The 17,145-nt window shown below is 37.0% G+C and overlaps 1 protein-coding gene across 2 annotated transcripts; it reads left to right on the forward strand.

Moving 5' to 3' along the window:
• Window positions 1–1,277: 1,277 nt before the first annotated feature.
• LOC111510911 (glucose dehydrogenase [FAD, quinone]) lies at window positions 1,278–16,777 on the forward strand. Of its 2 annotated transcripts, XM_023166884.2 has the most exons (4): window positions 1,279–1,518; window positions 4,371–4,508; window positions 12,034–12,614; window positions 15,657–16,777. In XM_023166884.2, the coding sequence occupies exons 1-4, from the start codon at window positions 1,369–1,371 to the stop codon at window positions 16,657–16,659; spliced, it is 1,872 nt and encodes a 623-aa protein (XP_023022652.1). In that variant the 5' UTR covers window positions 1,279–1,368; the 3' UTR covers window positions 16,660–16,777. The 2 variants fall into 2 exon arrangements, with proteins under 2 accessions (XP_023022653.1, XP_023022652.1); XM_023166885.2 differs by lacking the exon at window positions 4,371–4,508 and having other exon boundaries at window positions 1,278–1,518.
• Window positions 16,778–17,145: the final 368 nt, after the last annotated feature.

Below are 17,145 nucleotides of genomic sequence, written 5' to 3' on the forward strand. Positions count from 1 at the left end.
TGACAATTTTCCTCACGCCTGGATTGGAAGAAGGGGACATATTGAGTGGCCACCCAGATCACCGGATCTGGCTCCACTGGACTTTTTTCTATGGGGTCACCTGAAATCCAAGATTTACGCTACCCAGCCTGAGTCACTGGATGATTTGCGAACTCGGATCATTAATGAATGCCGTCAAATTACACCAGACATCTTGAGTAATGTACGTGAACGTTTTCAGCAAAACTTATATTACTGCATGGAAGTGGATGGTGCCCATTTCGAACATTTAATAAAGTAATCACAAAAGTACGTACTCTTCCACTCTTTTACCTGTCATGTCGTTATCGATGGATATTTTGGAGCGAAATTTTACAGTCAGATAGTACACGATAAGATCTTCAAAATGAGGTATCTCAACACCCCTCATCCCTATTCAAAATCAAGGGGTTGTGCTCACCCCCGTTAGGGGGTTGAAGTCACGGGGATGAAAACAGTGGAACAGTTGTTCCCCCTCGAATCAGAAATTGACGGGTTCGAGCGATTTTCCACATTTTCATGTTAACGCCGGAAACTCGAGGTGTTAAGTTTTCGTTGGACCACACTGTATGTCGACCGCACACTGAACACTCCGAGATACGGCTAGGGAGGTGTGTTAGAATGAAGGGAACTGTGCCGTTATGCGTTACGTTATTACGTTAATAATTAAAATAAAGAATAAGTGAATAGGTGTCAGCATTCTAATTATGATTCATTTAGAGTACTACTGTAGACTGTTCAGAACAGTCCCAAATCTATGATAATAAAAAAAGAAACTATAAATAATTCGTATCTCACAATCTACAATTCAAAATTGGCAAAACAAATTTCTTTGTGTTCAGATTTTCTCGCACACAGTATGAAATGAAATGTTGCAATACGTATCTTTGGAATAGATTTTACCCTCAAGTTATGATATAAAACAAATATTAGGAAGAACAAAAACTACATCTTCGGAAAGAAATTGATTTCAAATGATTCTTTTTTGGAAATAAACGAACGTATGATGAATCTCCGAAATAATTTTCAAATATATATGTATGATATTTTTTTAGTGAACAAACGGTACCGGCCAAACTGAGATTGAAAATATCAACATTTTTAATGAGCATTTCGAGTACCCCCACTACTTCATTTCCAAGATTTCTAGAATTTTGAGATGAAATGAAAAATAGAAACTGGAAACTGAATCAAAAATCATAAAAACGGTATCGGAATTGTAGCAAAAAAACGTACCTGTAGTAGCGCATAGAAATATGTTATTCATGATATGTCACTATGATTAACTGAAGATGTCAAGTTATTAGTTTCATTTGAAGTTCAAAATTTATTGTTAATTAAAAAATTAACATGCATGGTGTTGTAGAATACGACATATCGCCGATAAGAGGACCCTTGGCGAATGCATTTGTGATACTGATAAATGTGTTGTTCTTCAACATCAAACTCATCGGACTATATGATGTTTATCCCAGGGATTATAGTCAGAAATTATTAAACGTACGTATTTAGTTTTGCAGCACTATCTCTGAAATAATTTATATAATCTGATGCGAAAAATGGCTTTTTCATTAGTAACTTTCTCTCTCTCTCTCTTGAGCTCAGATCTGAACGGAATTTTTGCTCAGATAGCTTCCAAATGAATAATTTCGTGATATATTGTTTATCAGGTCATTCAAAATGTCTGAATATGAACTTGGCTGAACATTCTTAACGATGTTATCTGAATTAAAAAAAATGTAAAATAGTTCATACCTCGTATATGGTTTTGAAGAGAGTCATTTGATATTATTTCCCTTGCGTTCTCTGATTCAGACAAGTGAAGCTACATCTCAAAATAAGCTGTATTTTGGCATTCTCTTACTGAATTGAATGAGCTACTCCTATATAATTTTTTTTCACATTATATTAGGATTTTATGAAGATTTTTTATTCATCCCCGATAAATTTTGCTAGCTCCACTGCAGTTCCATAATCAACAAATCTATTATTATTCAAGTAATTAATATTTTTCTGAACAATCATTGATGATGTTTGAAAGTTAAATCTCTCGGGGTGATATCGTTTTTTATCCGTTAATTATCTTTTTGAAATGCAAGAAATCAATGAATTATGAAATTTCTGAGTTCGAAAAATATAAAAGTGATTTTTTTTGAAAAACTTTTATTCAAATTGAAACACGACACCTTTCCTCTTTCTTGACAGCGATCTGACTTGACCTTTTCTTCCAAGTCTTCAAAGAACACTGTAACCCCACGTGGTTATTCATTTTTCACCAGTTTTTTTTGACATTCACCAAACATGTTTCCCTTGATTAATTTGTAAAGGTTTTAGATGCTCATCACATTTTTCTAGACTTGGTTTTGGTTGTCCATAAATTATTAGGTTGTTTCAAAGGTTTTAACCAGTAAAATTGCTTGATCGAGATTCGAAGTCGATGAAGGCCGCTTTGCCTGGTCCGGATTGGTGAAGTTTCTACCGGTGAGAAAGTTTTCGAAGTGCTTTAAAAGATGGTAGTCGGTTGGCGAATGGTCTGGAGAGTATGGTAGATGAGACAGAACGTCAACGCTCAAATCGTTCATTTATCGATGTCATAGAGGATCCACTTTTCATCACACGTGACGATCCGATCTTAAAAACAATTGTTTTGGTTCCCCAGAAGCGAGAACAACAGACCTCAGAAGGTGACAATTTCTGTCGATAGTTCAAATCGTGGTGCATCAATGTATAGAGTTCCGAATTCTCTATCGATTAGTGTGTACCACAACACGGTAAAATTAATATTCTTTGAGATATGGAGCTGCAATTGGCATATGCAATTGGCAATACAACTGAAAGAGTCGTCTTTCGATTTTGGAACAGGCACACTTGCAGACCGGTTTTGGGCTCCTTAACCACTCGTCAATGCAAGATAGTGACCATCATCGACCTAAAGTCAATGATATTCCATAATTACCATAACTTCCAGAGTATTTCATTCCTCGCCTTAAGTTAGAGCGAACAACGAAAATGTCACTCCATCTAGTGGACGAAGTACTAACCAATTGCATATCTGAAATTTACCTGATTCCTCTGAATAAGGAAGAAAAACTTTCTTTTTCAATTATGAAATATCATTGACTTTAGGTCGATGCTGGTCACTATCTTGCACTGACGAGTGGCTAAGGAGCCCGAAACCGGTCTGCAAGTGTGCCCGTTCAAAAATTGAGGGTCGACTCTTCCAGTTGTATTGCCAATTGCATATGAAGGAAATTTTCTGTGGAGATTCCTGCACTGACGCCTGTCAGATATAATCCAACGCCGTTCGTGGTATCCGCCAGTGGAGTAGTTGTTTTCTGATAGGCGTCAGTTCCTTCAACCTACTGTGTAGATATATCTGAGTCTGGCTTGAACATTTAAAGTTCATATCTTTAGATTTAATACTTGATCGTTGAGTTTCGGTGTCTTCCACGAGATATCCTGTTTATGTTTCCTCTGGTATAATTATTCTGAGCTGAATCCTGTTCTGTTGAAGCTTTTCTTCAGTTATTTTTTCAGACTGTCTTCATTTTCTCATGTACGCTTCTAGGTATATTTTCACTGTACTCTTCATATTTATTGACCACCTTCTACTTGCTCTGAATCAATACGATGCTTCTGGGAACCCCACAACTAATTCACAACCCATATACAGAGTTGATGATACATTGCTTCTTCGTTTCTTTTAACTTCTGCATGTCCAGTGTACAGTTAATCTGTTCTTCTTCACCACTTTCTTTTAATCATCACACCGTTTGAGAATATTAATCTGTTCATTTTGTTGAGTCCTCCTTGCAGGATTGCATACACTTTTAATTGGAATCATAATGACCCAGCTTCAATCTAAATTTCTATTCGCTCAGTTTATTCCAACCCCACTTCATACCAAGTATCTCTGCCGTGTTTGTTCTCGAGGACTGTTTATCATTTGCTCTTGACGTTCTGTCGGTTGTAAAGTTTGTCTCGAAAACGGACTCTGATCTCATAATTTTTGAGTACCTATATTTGATGTTCACTCTTCTATATATTCACTCCCTTGAATTGGACGCTCTACCTCCCATGTTATTAAATATCTGAAGGAGTAGGTTCATGATACTAGTATTTCGGCTATTGTAACATCAGCCTTTTTTTTATTCTTTCTAGATCTTGGTTCCAGATCAATCTGAAATCCATTATCGCAGATAGATAGTGATCCTTCTCTTCTTTGAACTGTTTTTCAATTCCTTATTTCACTAGTAGCAATATTTTGCAAATATATGAATATATGAGATGAAACTATTTGCTCATATTCATAGTATTTTCTCACCATTAACACCTTGTTTTACTACGTCCAGGAGGAAGAGAGCATATTTGATTTCATCATAGTTGGCGCAGGCGCTGCAGGATGCGCAGTTGCAAACAGAATTTCGGAGCAAGAATCCTTCACTGTTCTCCTGATAGAAGCAGGCGATTACCCGTCCCCTACTACCGATGTAATTAACGTTCCTTGTAATTTTTTGGTTTTAGACTCATCTATCATTTAGACCAGTGGTCGCCAACCTGTCGATCGCAAGTTACCGGTAGCTCGCGGAGGCAATTCTGGTAGCTCTCACAAGGATTTTAATTTAAAAAATACAAAATGCAAAAACCAGAGAAGCTCCCGAAAATTCCGCAAAAAAATCTAATTGTCATAATGTTAAACATAAACAGCGGCAACATTGCGGTGAGCAATCCTCCGCTGACGCCATCAAGCTAAAATCGGCTAGAACCGACCAGCCGGACCAGCGCGTTAGTGTTCGAGAACGATCTGGATTGCTTTGAACGGGATAAATACGCACGGCGCGGCGACATTGCGCTTAGTTTAAAACTGAACGCGTAACCAACGTCCAGCGGTTGGGTTAGTAGAGAACAACAAAAATGATATTATGGCAAGCAGTTGTAAGAAGGTAAAGACATACCACTTTCATTCGGAATGGGAAGAACAATACTTTTTCACAGAAGTTAAAGATAAAAATGTGTGTTTGTTATGTAATACTTCGGTCTCCGTTACTAAAAAAGGAAATATTGAGAGACATCATAAAACTGTACATTCTAATTTTGAAAAATCATTCCCACTACATTCTGCCGCCAGAAAGGAGAAACTGAAACAGTTAAAAAAGCAGTTAATTGGACAACAATCAATATTTTTAAGAACAGTCGACAAAAATAAGGCTGCAACTGAAGCATCGTACCGTGTGTCCCAGATAATTGCACAAAAAAAGAAACCTTATGAAGACGGGGAAATGATAAAACAGGCGTTTTTAGAAGCTGCTGATTCGTTATTTGCCAACTTTAGAAATAAAGACGAGATAGTTTCAGCTATAAAATCTATGCAACTTTCTGCTAATACAGTGATGAGACGTGTGGAAGTAATGAGCAATGATATTTTTTTACAGTTAAGAACTGACTTAGATAACTGTGTTTATTTTTCACTTCAACTGGATGAATCAACAGATGTCGACACTGCCCCGATGGCCGTGTTCGTCAGGATGGTTTTTAGTGATTTTACGATTAAAGAAGATCTTTTGAAGTTCATTCCACTGAAAGAAGACACTACTGGACATGAGTTGTTTTCTCATTTAAAAAATATTATTTCTTCCGAGAAAATTTCAATATCGAAAATGGTAGGCTTGACAACCGATGGCGCTCCAGCTATGGTGGGTTGTGATAAGAGCCTGGTGGCGTTATGTCGTAAAGATGAAACTTTTCCGCAATTTCTCTGTTACCACTGCATTATCCATCAGCAAGCATTATGTGGAAATTTCCTGAAACTAAACAGCGTTATGAAACTGGTGGTAAACTGGTGGTGAACAACATTAGAGCTCAAGCGTTACAAAGAAGATTATTCAGAACCTTGGCTGATGAAGTTGACTGTCAATACGGGGACCTACTCCTTCACTCTGAAGTCCGATGGTTAAGTAGAGGACGGGTGCTGAAACGTTTTAATGATGCCCTACCTGGCATAGTTCAATTTTTCAAACAACGCGATGAACCGACTCCGGAACTAGAAAATTCAATCTGGCTTAGAGATTTTGGTTTTCTCGTCGACATTACAGAGAAATTAAACAAACTCAATTTGCAGCTTCAGGGGAGAGACAAAGAACTAGCGGAAATGATTTCTGATATAAAAGCATTTATCAAAAAGCTGGAGTTTTGGGAACAACACCTAATTAACAGCGATGCCAAGCATTTTCCTATTCTTTCAGAAAAAATATCTCAAAATCCATTAGAACCCTATGACAACAAATATCATGTAGAAATAATTTCTACCCTGAAGAATAACTTCAAAAATCGTTTTAAGGATTTCAATGAAATGGCTTTAGTAGCGCAGTTTGTTGTTTCACCCTTTATGGAAATTGATATCCAATAGTTTGCAACTTGTGTTATGCAGAACTTTGGCGAAGACATCGCTTCAACAGAAATGGAAGTCATTGAGTTTCAAAATGATTTAGCCTTAAAATCGTTAGTCTCAAGTACTGAATGTATCTGGCCTATTGTAAGTAAAGACAAATATTCAGTTCTATGCCGTGTTGCCTTGAAAGTGAAAGCATTATTCAGTTCAACCTATTTGTGTGAATCTTCTTTTTCCAATATGAAGTTTATTAAGAACAAATATCGCAATCGACTTACAGATGAACATTTGGATAATTGTATTCGAATGGCTTCATCAAATTATAATACTGCAAACATTAAAAAAAATATCGATGAGTCTGAATGTCAGCCTTCTCATTGAACGTGCTCTTTTATTTTTCAATGTTTATGTATATGATAGTGCGTTACTTTTTGTTGTTATTATTAACTATTTTTATATCATACGTGACATGCCGTTGTGGCTGGATAAAAGTTTGTCTTTATTTTTCAAACACCTTCGTTTGATAGTTAGGAATGTAGCTATGAACAAGTACGTACTAGTAATATTAGTTATTAGTTTATTATTAGTACCTATGTATTATGTATTACCAGTTGAATATTAAAATAAATACATATAATGATAAATTAACTGTGGATTATTTCATTTACGTTACGTTAAGTGGCTTCCGTGTGGGTAGCTCGCTGTTTATTCCAAAATTAACAAAGTATCTCAACACATTGAAGAGGTTGGCGATCACTGATTTGGACATTCGTTTGAATCATCAAATCAGGAATCTAAATTGAGTAGATTTCTTAAAGAACATTCACCCATAATAACATGAAAGAAATAAAATAGTTATTTCCTTTGGCGATTCTAAAATGAAATAAATATTGACGATATGAAAATATTGAATATTGAAGTAAAATTTGTGTGTGTTTGTTTTCTATATCTATTCATTCATTCATTTATTTATTTGATTTCAACCAAACAGGCCAAGCAGCCTTATTACATGGTTAACAACTACACATAATACTTAAGGTATAATAATTAAGCTAAAGGATAAACATAATACGTATCAATGTATCCCCAATGAATTTCAGGGGCTTGTACTTCATCCACAATAAAAATATTGGAAATATCGAGAAATCCATTAAGACCTGTTACATTTCATAAGGAGATGTCCAGAATGTGATTAATAATTACGAAAAACAAACTTTGGGAGATAGAGAAAAATCTAAATTTACAAATACATTGTTACTGTTGAATAATTTCATAATGCTTACGAGAGGAGCTCTTAAAGTTGAGAGAGAAGTTGGTATATTGAACATACGGCGCCCAGGTACATTAAAAGGAATAAGTGACAGAATTTCGCGACTATTTAATTTACTATTGATCAACTTGTACAAAAACATCCTAGCAGATAGATTTGTTCTTTGATCCAAGGACCTTATTTTGAATTCATTTCTTAAATTAGTTGATCTAACTATATAATAGTCTGGGTACGAACGGTATTTTCTATAATACAATATTTTTAAAAATGTATTCTGTACTCTCTCTTTTTTATGTAATGAGGATACATACTTCGAGTATCACATTAATGATGCAAACTCTAACTTAGGCCTTATTACTGCAAAATAGAGTAGTTTTATTGTGGTAATATTTGAGAAAGTTGCAGATTGACTCATTACATATCCTAGTGTTTTGTTGGCGGTTGATAATATATTTCCTATATGCTCCACAAATGAAAAAACTATATTGTACGTTACACCGAAATCCTTGATATCTGTACATCTGATTAGTTTTTTTCCCCCATCTCATAGTTTAAGATAACTAATGCAGTTTGTTAATCAGACTCCATTTATGAATACTATTCATGTCCTCCAGCAGCATAACATAATCCCGTACTGAGTGAAGATCGTTTATGAATATAGTGAAAAGGAGAGGCCCCAAATTGGAACACTGTGGCACTCCAGAGTTTGCATGGTATTTCCCTGATGCATTTTCTTTGTGTCTGACAATTTATTTCCTATTTTCCAAATTACTTCATCAATTCAACAAAATTCTTCGTTAATTCGAAGCATGTCAACTTTTTCAGACGTACGTTATGTTTTAGACGGTCGAATGCTTTGAGGAAATTGGTAAATACCGTATCCATTTGGGATTCACATGCAACTGTTTCAAATACCTGGCTTCCAAAAATAAACAAATTCTTATTGATCGACTTATTTGACATGAAACCATGCTGCTCGGATTTTTCAGCATTTTGATATAGTGTACTGTATATGATATGTTCGAATAGTTTGGACGGAGCACACATGATTGAAATTGACCGATAATTGTCAATGTGCGCCTTATCACCAGATTTATAGGTTGGTGTAGTGATGGTTGTTTTCCATTGCTCTGAAAAGAGTCTCGACTCGAGAATTTTATTGAAAATATTGAAAAAGGTTTTTTAACCTTTCACTACCACCTTTCAAGACATAGGGAAGGATACCATCAGTGCCTGTAGCTTTTTTGGTTTTGACACCTATTGACACCTATTAATAATCTTTGTGTCTTTGTACTTATGATATATATAGGACGTTCCAACCAAAAATTGACCCCCTGAAAGTCAGAAACGGACGTGTTATCGAAAATTTCAAAGAACACGTCAATTTTTATTTCTAGGGGTGGAAAGTCACCTTCGTTTCAAGCAGGTTGGAGCCCAGCTCCCTTACCCTTAGGACTGAATTTCTGGGGGATTTCTGATATGGAAATCATACTCGAAACTTCACCCCCCTGCGGTCGGCAACTACTTTTTTTCAATGGCAGGGGGTCGAGTGATACATCATTTGAAAGGTATTACTTCTGTTATATTTTTCGAATTTGGTTCATTCGTTATTGAGAAATTGAATGTTGAACGTTTTACTTAAGAAAAAAATTCGCTATCGCTCATTTCATTGAGGAAATCACGAAAGTATCTGTATTTGTAGAGTAGGGAGGGTGAGTGTTAGCCCACGCACTAAGGCCACATGTGACCCATTGTACATTCTCCCGAGGAGTTATCCTCCTAGGTCATTGTCCATCTTGTCCTTTCCAGGAAGGTTGACAGGTCGCTGGGAGACATCTTCTTTATATCGGCAGGTGTAGGCCAAGACTCGCCGAACACACACTCTCTTATTGACGATAACTCCGGGCACTCGCACAGGACATGCCTGACAGTCTCATCTTCCTGTTCACACATCCTGCATAGAGGTGTGTCCACTAGCCCCATATTATGGAGGTGTTTCCTTAGTTGACAGTGGCCAGTCAGAAATTCTACTATGAGGCGTAGATTTTTCCTGGTCATCGCCAGATATTTCTTCGGCGCTAGCTTTCCAGGGACGCCCAAGGTGATCCTGGAAAGATTACATCCTTTCATTCCATTCCATCTCTTTAAGGATTGAGCATGTGTGTAACATTTGACTCGTTCTGCAATTGTCGAAGTCATCAGGCCGTAGGTGCCACTGGGTCCTTAAATTCTTAGTCCAGCCGCTTCCTTGGCTAAAGAGTTGGCAATGCGATTATCTTTACTCCTGTCGTGCCCTTTAACCCACCTCAGAATAATGTTATTATCTACCGAGGCTTTGGCTAAATCTTGGTGGCACTCTAGTATTAGCCCTGAGGTAACACGCTGTCTTTTCAAGGCTAATAGTTCTTGTCTGCTATCAGTGCAGATTGTTATGTTTTTGCCAGAAATTCTTTTTTTGGTAATTTTTTTGTGGCGATTGAGATACCAGCCAGTTCTGTTTGGACCACGCTGGTATTTCTTCCCATTCCCCGCTTAATCCTTAGGCTTAGTGACCTTGAGTACACTCCACATCCTGAGCCTTCTTTGGTTTTTGAGCCGTCTGTATAAATCCGTATTGCATTTGTAGCATCTGACTCTGTGTTCTGCTTCATTTGTATTTTGTAGGGTTTATTGAACACAAACCTGGGTTCAATTATATCATTTGTTGCCTGCAGCAGAAGTTGCGCAGTAAGCGCTACCCGCCATAGGCCCAGCCTCAATTGACCCATTCCTACTACGAGGTTTACACCAGCCGTGCACAATCGTACCATGGCCATTAACGCAACCTCCTTAACGTACAGATCCAGAGGGGTCAGACCCGTGATTAATTCCATTGCCGCGGTTGGTGTTGTTCTCATTGCTCCTGTGATGTTTAAACAAGCCAGTCGCTGTATTTGGATAGCCGTTGCTTGTAGAACTTTCGGTCCCCCTGCAATGGCTACATACGTTAACATAGGTCCGACATTGCTCATAAGCCACGTATGCTCTTTTTGCTTTACTATCAACAAAAGTAATATCAATGGCAACACAATCAACGGATAAAGTATTCAAAATGACCTCCACTAATCTCATACAATAATACAGTCTACTTCAGAAAGCGTTCCTTACATTATTGAAGATGTCATAGAATTGTTCGGAAATGCCGAACAATTCTCTGTCGCAGCTATTCCAGATTTGTAGGCTCAGCAGAGTACACTTTCGACTTCAGTTGTCATTACAGAAAGAAGTCCATCGGTGTGAGATCAGGTGATCTAGCTGGCCACTCCACTGGATCCCTTCTGTCGATCCAAAGCATTGGAAAACATTCGTCCAAAAACTGTCTCACGCGAACATCAAAATGTGAGGGTGCACCATCCTGCTAGAATGTTACTTCATTTTCTACTAAATTTTTATCATTTTCTACAATTTGTGCAATCATAGGATCTACACAGTCTTGTAATAGATTTAAGTATGTGTCATCATTGAGAATACGTTCAATGAAGAATGGTCCAACAATATGATTACCAAAAATGCCGGCCCACATGCCGATGTGATTCCATCACCAAATGAGGAATCACATCGCGCCAGTAACGAAAATTATGTCTATTTATTTCACCATTCAACATGATTGAACTTTCTTCTGACTTCTGACTCCGGAAATATTCAATAATGTAAGGAACGCTTTCGAAAGTAGACTGTATTATTGTTTGGAACTGGATTGAGGTAGGTCATTTTCAACACTTTATCCTTTGATTGTGTTGCCATTGATAATACTTTTGTTGATTCCTCAATGAAATCAGCGACAACGCATTTTCTGTTATTTTTTAAATGAAACGTTCAACATTTAATTTCCCATTAACGAATGAACCAAATTCGAACAAAATCACAGAAATAATAGAGGGACAAAAGACCTTTCAAATGTTGTATCACTCGACCCCGCACGCCATTGATTAAAATGGAGAGGGTAGTTGCTGACCGCGGGGGGTGAAGTTTCGGGTATGATTTCCATATCAGAACAAGCCCCCTAGAGATAAAAATTGACGTGTTCTTCGATATTTTAGATTACACGTCCGTTTCTGACTTACAGGGAGGGTCAAATTTTCATTCGAACCAACGTTAGTGATAGAAACAGTATCAGAAAACTGTCTTTTAAGTACCTTTTCTAATGTCTTCCATAAAGGTTATAATGAAAAATATGCCCTGTATTGTTAGGTTACGATGGGTTAATGTTACACCGACACAAATCAGCAGCATACCACTATTGTAACATTTTTGATAGTTCAAACGTATGTGTTCATTGACAACCCCATTTGTTTCAACCCCATCTCGACTCCCACAGGTCCCAGGTCTCTTCACCACTCTTATTGGCTCGAAAGAAGACTGGACTTTTCTAATGGAGACGGAAGCGAAGGCGTGCAAAGCGTACTCAGACCAAAGATGCACTATAAGCAGAGGAAAGGTTCTTGGAGGTACCAGCACCATTAACAACCTGCTTTACATTCGTGGGCTTCCCGAAGACTACGAGAAATCTGGTATAGAAACCTGGAATTCTGAAATAACTACAAAAATATTCGAGAAAATGGAGGGCAACGAGAGCGCACCACTCCGGTCTTTGTTTAGTGATGCCTGGCTGCACTTGAATTTTACCAACTACACGGGAACTCCGAAACATGTTTTGGAAGCAGCCTACTTAAGAACCGGTTACAGGCGACTACCTATAAGACATGCCATCGGCGTTGTGGATCATTTGACAATGAAAAATAATGGAGCGAGGATTAATATGGCTCAGAGCTTTCTCACTCCAATAAAGGAGCGTCCAAATCTGTTTTTCACTAAAACTACGGAGGTGGAGGCTATTGGAATAACTGAAGCTGTTGATAAGCGAGCCAACGGAGTTAACGTTTCCATCAATGGAGTTAGGTTCGTACCTTTCAAAACCTAAAGCAAATGCAAATCCAAGATAGAGTGGATGTAAACATTGACATGCCCTACGCACGTGATATTGAAAATCCCAAGAATTGGCCAGGGTCGTATTCAGAACCAACATCTTGTTGATCGTAAATGCTATATCATACTTAGGAAAACTTTTTTATAATAACGAGTGAAATGCACAAGTTTTGCAGTTTAACGGGAAAAATGCAGATAATATGTATAATATAAAAAGATTTCCATTGGATTTTTCACAGCGCACTCAAGCATTATATGAAAAGAGACGTAATTATTTCTTTATTGATAATTTTTATTTCATGTGAAATCAAAAAGAATATCAATCAAAATTATTCAACTGGATGAATTTGTCTCTTCATCAGTAGTGTCATCCTCACCAATCTGAATTATCAGTGGTTCGATTTGTGCCTCTATTATGTTATCAAGCTTCCACATCTTCGTCTCGACTTCCGATATCACATGCCGAACACACTTCTTCCATTTCTCCGGTGTGACTCTTTTCAAAGCCTCATCAAAAAGTATTTTGAGATCTGCAAATTTGAACATGGTGTTATACTGAGCTACAAAATTTTTCACATCCGCCCATATTAACTCGATGGGATTGAGCTCGCAGTGATATGGAGGCAGGCGAAGGACAATTTTGTTTTGGCCTGCTGCTATCTCATCGACTATATATTTTTGGTATTCAAGCTTGCGCTCCTTGATAATTTTTAGTAGCTGTACTCTTAGCATTGAGTCTTCAAAGCTAATATTCTTTGATCGCAGCCAATTTTGGATTTCAACCTTCTTTGAAGACGTTGTCGGAATCTTCTCTAACCGTCGCGAATGATAAGGTGCATTGTCCATTACAATCACAGCATTATCCTCCAGATGGGGTAGAACTTTGGAAAACACTGTTCGAAAGATTCACCGTTCATTTCTTCGTGATAATCTCCAGTTTTCTTCGACTCGAAACACCACAGCACTTCAGCTACAAACCCATTCTCATTGCCGATGTGACAAATAATAAGCCGTTTTCCTTAACCTGAAATTATGAAGAGGTAAGTAAATAAAACAAATACGAGCATTACTTTTTATATATTGAGATTGAGGCAGGTCTTAATATAAATATAAGTTCACCTGATGGATTTGTTAATCCGGTGGATAGTCCATCTAGAAAGGCCTCCCTAGATGAGGTCACAGTTTCATCGACCCATACTTTAGGGATAGTATGACCAGCATTAACCCAGGTTTCATTCATATAATAAATTGTTTTCTGTTGTTACCTATAATATTTAATTTTGGTCAAATACTCTCTCCTCCATAACACAATTTCCTCTCTATCCAGTAATAAACTATTGCGCCCTCGTTTTATCCATACAAAATTCAAATGTTCCAATACTTAGGGAATGTTGACCGTTTAAAACTTGGCAATAAAACATCTTCATTTATTTCTGTGAGTACTCATGCACTTTCCTCCTGATTGCATGTTTATCAGCATCATCTATTGATTTTATAATGGTTTGACGATTCTGATTTGTATTAGGTTTGGAAAGTGTATGATTTTGTTTATAGTCCCATAAAACATTGTAAATCGAAGCGCAACACACTCCAATTTTATCAGAAACTTTCGATACGACTTCGTCGACAGTCGATGTCTCAATTTCTTCCATCTCTTTCTTGAACACATTTAAAATCACTTCTTTCATCTCAACACTCAAATGTCTTTTTTTGGGTCGTTTCCAGGCTGGACTCAGAGGATAGCTCACAGTGTCATCAGCAGTGTCTGTACTAGATGGACATCTTGGAAAACAATTTTAAACAATATACTTCAACGCACGCCACACAAACACGCAAACGACTGATTACAACCCTGTGCTGGTACCGAACTCGTACCAAGAAGGCGAATTCACCAATGAACGCTGCTCTTTGCATCTGACACTGGGCGATCACGTGAACATCACGCTTCGGTTTTGTTTTGTTTTACTCTATCTTGGATTTGGATAGACTTTAGGTAAAAAGGGTCTTGATGAGGAGTTCGTTCTAGGTTCCCATGTTTGAAAAACAAATATTCCTCTGAGTTATGAGTGGAGAAGTAAACATGCTTAAGTTATACTAAAGGCGTTAACTACTAAGGCTTTTCAGGTTCTGGTATTTTCTCCACTGTTTCACCACATAATGTGCAATAACATTATTTATGAATTTTGTAGCCCTACTATTCAAATATTTCAAATGATAATTTATCAACTGCTTGTTTTATGGATGTAACAATCAATGCAGTTGAACCACAAATCTTCAAGTTACTTTCAGGAGTACACAATATTGAAAAATATTTTTTTTCAAAAAGTTATTTATGAAAATGTTCTCAAATGGATGTATCAAGTAATCCCTTTGGTCAAATTGTTACATTTTCCTTCTACATTCATTACTAGTGGCAAACAGTTTTTATTCATCAACTGTTACATTATTTTCATGTAATCGTATCACTTGAATTTATAAAATTTACTTCACTAAGGTTTTGCTTTGTTGACTCTGATCGTGTTATTAATTGGCAGGCTTTTAGTTACTCCACCCAATTCATCATTACCCATGCCTAGAATCATGTTAGAAATATGCCAAAACCTTTCCATTCACCGTTCCAAAAGTTCTCAATTGGCATTCCTGATGATCTCATCATAGAGTGAAAAATGGTTCTGGTCTTTAAAATTCCTCACATATAGCAAAAACACTTTCAAGCTACTCAACTCACTCTCATTGACAAAACTTCATTAAAAAGAAGTCCAAAGACCTTAATTTAGAGAATCGCAGGATAATTAGACTGGGGAAATCCTCTAATATTCCATATCCTCCAAGGAAAGAGCTGGAAAGGCTTGTACTTTTCTGCATGTATTTTTAGCTTGTTTGTTCATGTTTCATTTTCATTCATGAACGAAGATGATCAATTCTTAAGAATACTTCGACATCAATTGTACTTAGAGCTTTCAAATCAATCAACTTTCAAGGAATAATTTGTAATAAAATTGAATTTAATTTAAGGTTCTTCCTGAGAGCAAGAAAAGAGGTTATTCTAACTGCTGGAGCAATCAATAACGCCAAGCTGCTTCTCATGAGTGGTTTGGGATCTAGGTCCTACCTCGTGTCCAAGAATCTTCCATTTCACGCAAATTTGCCAGGCATAGCGAAAAATCTCTTGCTGCGTCCAACAGTACCTCTGTATGTTGCCATAGAACCGTGTTGCAGTGTTTGCCATCGAGAGTACTACCAAGAAGAAGACCTCATAAAGGATTGTTTCGACTATATCATGTACAAGTCTGGTTCCTGGAGCCATACCAACATCAATTCATTCGTAGCTTACATCCTGACTCGAAAGCTTGGCACTAGTCTACCCAATATAGCGGTTCACCATATGTATTTTAAAATTGGAGATAGGAACTTGAACGCTTGGGTTGACGCTATGAACTACCATCCGAAAATTACTAATTCCCTACTTAATTTCAACAAGGAACGGGCGATTATTTTGTTTATGGTCGAGCTCCTGAACCCTTTGTCCAGAGGCGAAGTTCTTTTGAATGAAACGCATTTTCTGAGCAATCCGATTGTTAAGGGAAATTTTTTCACAGACGACGAGAACTGGGACTTCGATACCTTGTACAGCGGGTTCAGTTTCATTACAAACCTGACTGAAATTGAGGCTCTAGCCAAAGATAAAGCCGAGTTTTTGGATTTAGACCTGCCGAACTGCAGGAATTTTAAATTTTGTACCCCCACATACGTGAAATGTTACATACAAAATATGGTGTTTCCGAGAAGCGACATAGGTGGAACGGCGAAAATGGGCCCAGAATGTGATCACAACGCTGTGGTGAAGGAAAATCTGGAAGTAAGGAGTGTGAGGTGTTTAAGAGTGGCGGATTCAAGTGTTTTGAATTTTTTGCCAGTCGGGAATACTGTCGCTACTGATGCCATGATTGGGTACAACTTGGGGGAGATTCTAAAAGAAAAATGGCTGAAGAATTACACCTCAATATTCCGTTCATGAACGTTTTGAGATACAAAATTATTCTTTTATCAATAATATTGGAACTCTTCATAACTGTATGTAAAAATTTACTTTCTGTAATTGTAGCAGAAATAAATTCAAGTTCTCTTCTCCATAATTTGATTCCTTCATATAATAATAACAATATAATACAATTATAAACGATAATGTTGCAACTATGGTATTAAATACTTCTGAAAGTGGGAAATTGATCAGACTCTATTGTTAGCTAGTCGATATAAACAAATTCATTCACATAACCAAGAAATTCGAAAAGAAAATAAATTCAAATGAAGTTTGTATGGCAAATAACCATAAATTATGAATAGATTATCTTTGTGTTTGAATACCTATTTTTCAATAAACAATCAATTTCATACATTTAATTTAATAACATAATGAGTTAATGTTATTTGAAATTTTAGGATTTTGATTACGTTTTATGTTTGGATACCAGTTACTACTCAATTAACTCACTATGGTCCT

The sequence above is a fragment of the Leptinotarsa decemlineata genome, unplaced genomic scaffold, assembly GCF_025532065.1.
Source record: "Leptinotarsa decemlineata unplaced genomic scaffold, Ldec_3_MD MMD2_tig00000505_RagTag_RagTag, whole genome shotgun sequence".
In the NCBI taxonomy this organism is placed as follows: domain Eukaryota; kingdom Metazoa; phylum Arthropoda; class Insecta; order Coleoptera; family Chrysomelidae; genus Leptinotarsa; species Leptinotarsa decemlineata.

Excerpts from the sequence above, each read along its gene's own strand:
- LOC111510911 (XM_023166884.2), top strand. The coding sequence starts at position 1,369 with ATGCATGGTGTTGTAGAATACGACATATCGCCGATAAGAGGACCCTTG. Across the intron at positions 1,519-4,370 it reads ATAGTCAGAAATTATTAAAC|GAGGAAGAGAGCATATTTGA; the intron begins GTACGTATTTAG and ends TACTACGTCCAG. Across the intron at positions 12,615-15,656 it reads GTTTCCATCAATGGAGTTAG|GTTCTTCCTGAGAGCAAGAA; the intron begins GTTCGTACCTTT and ends ATTTAATTTAAG.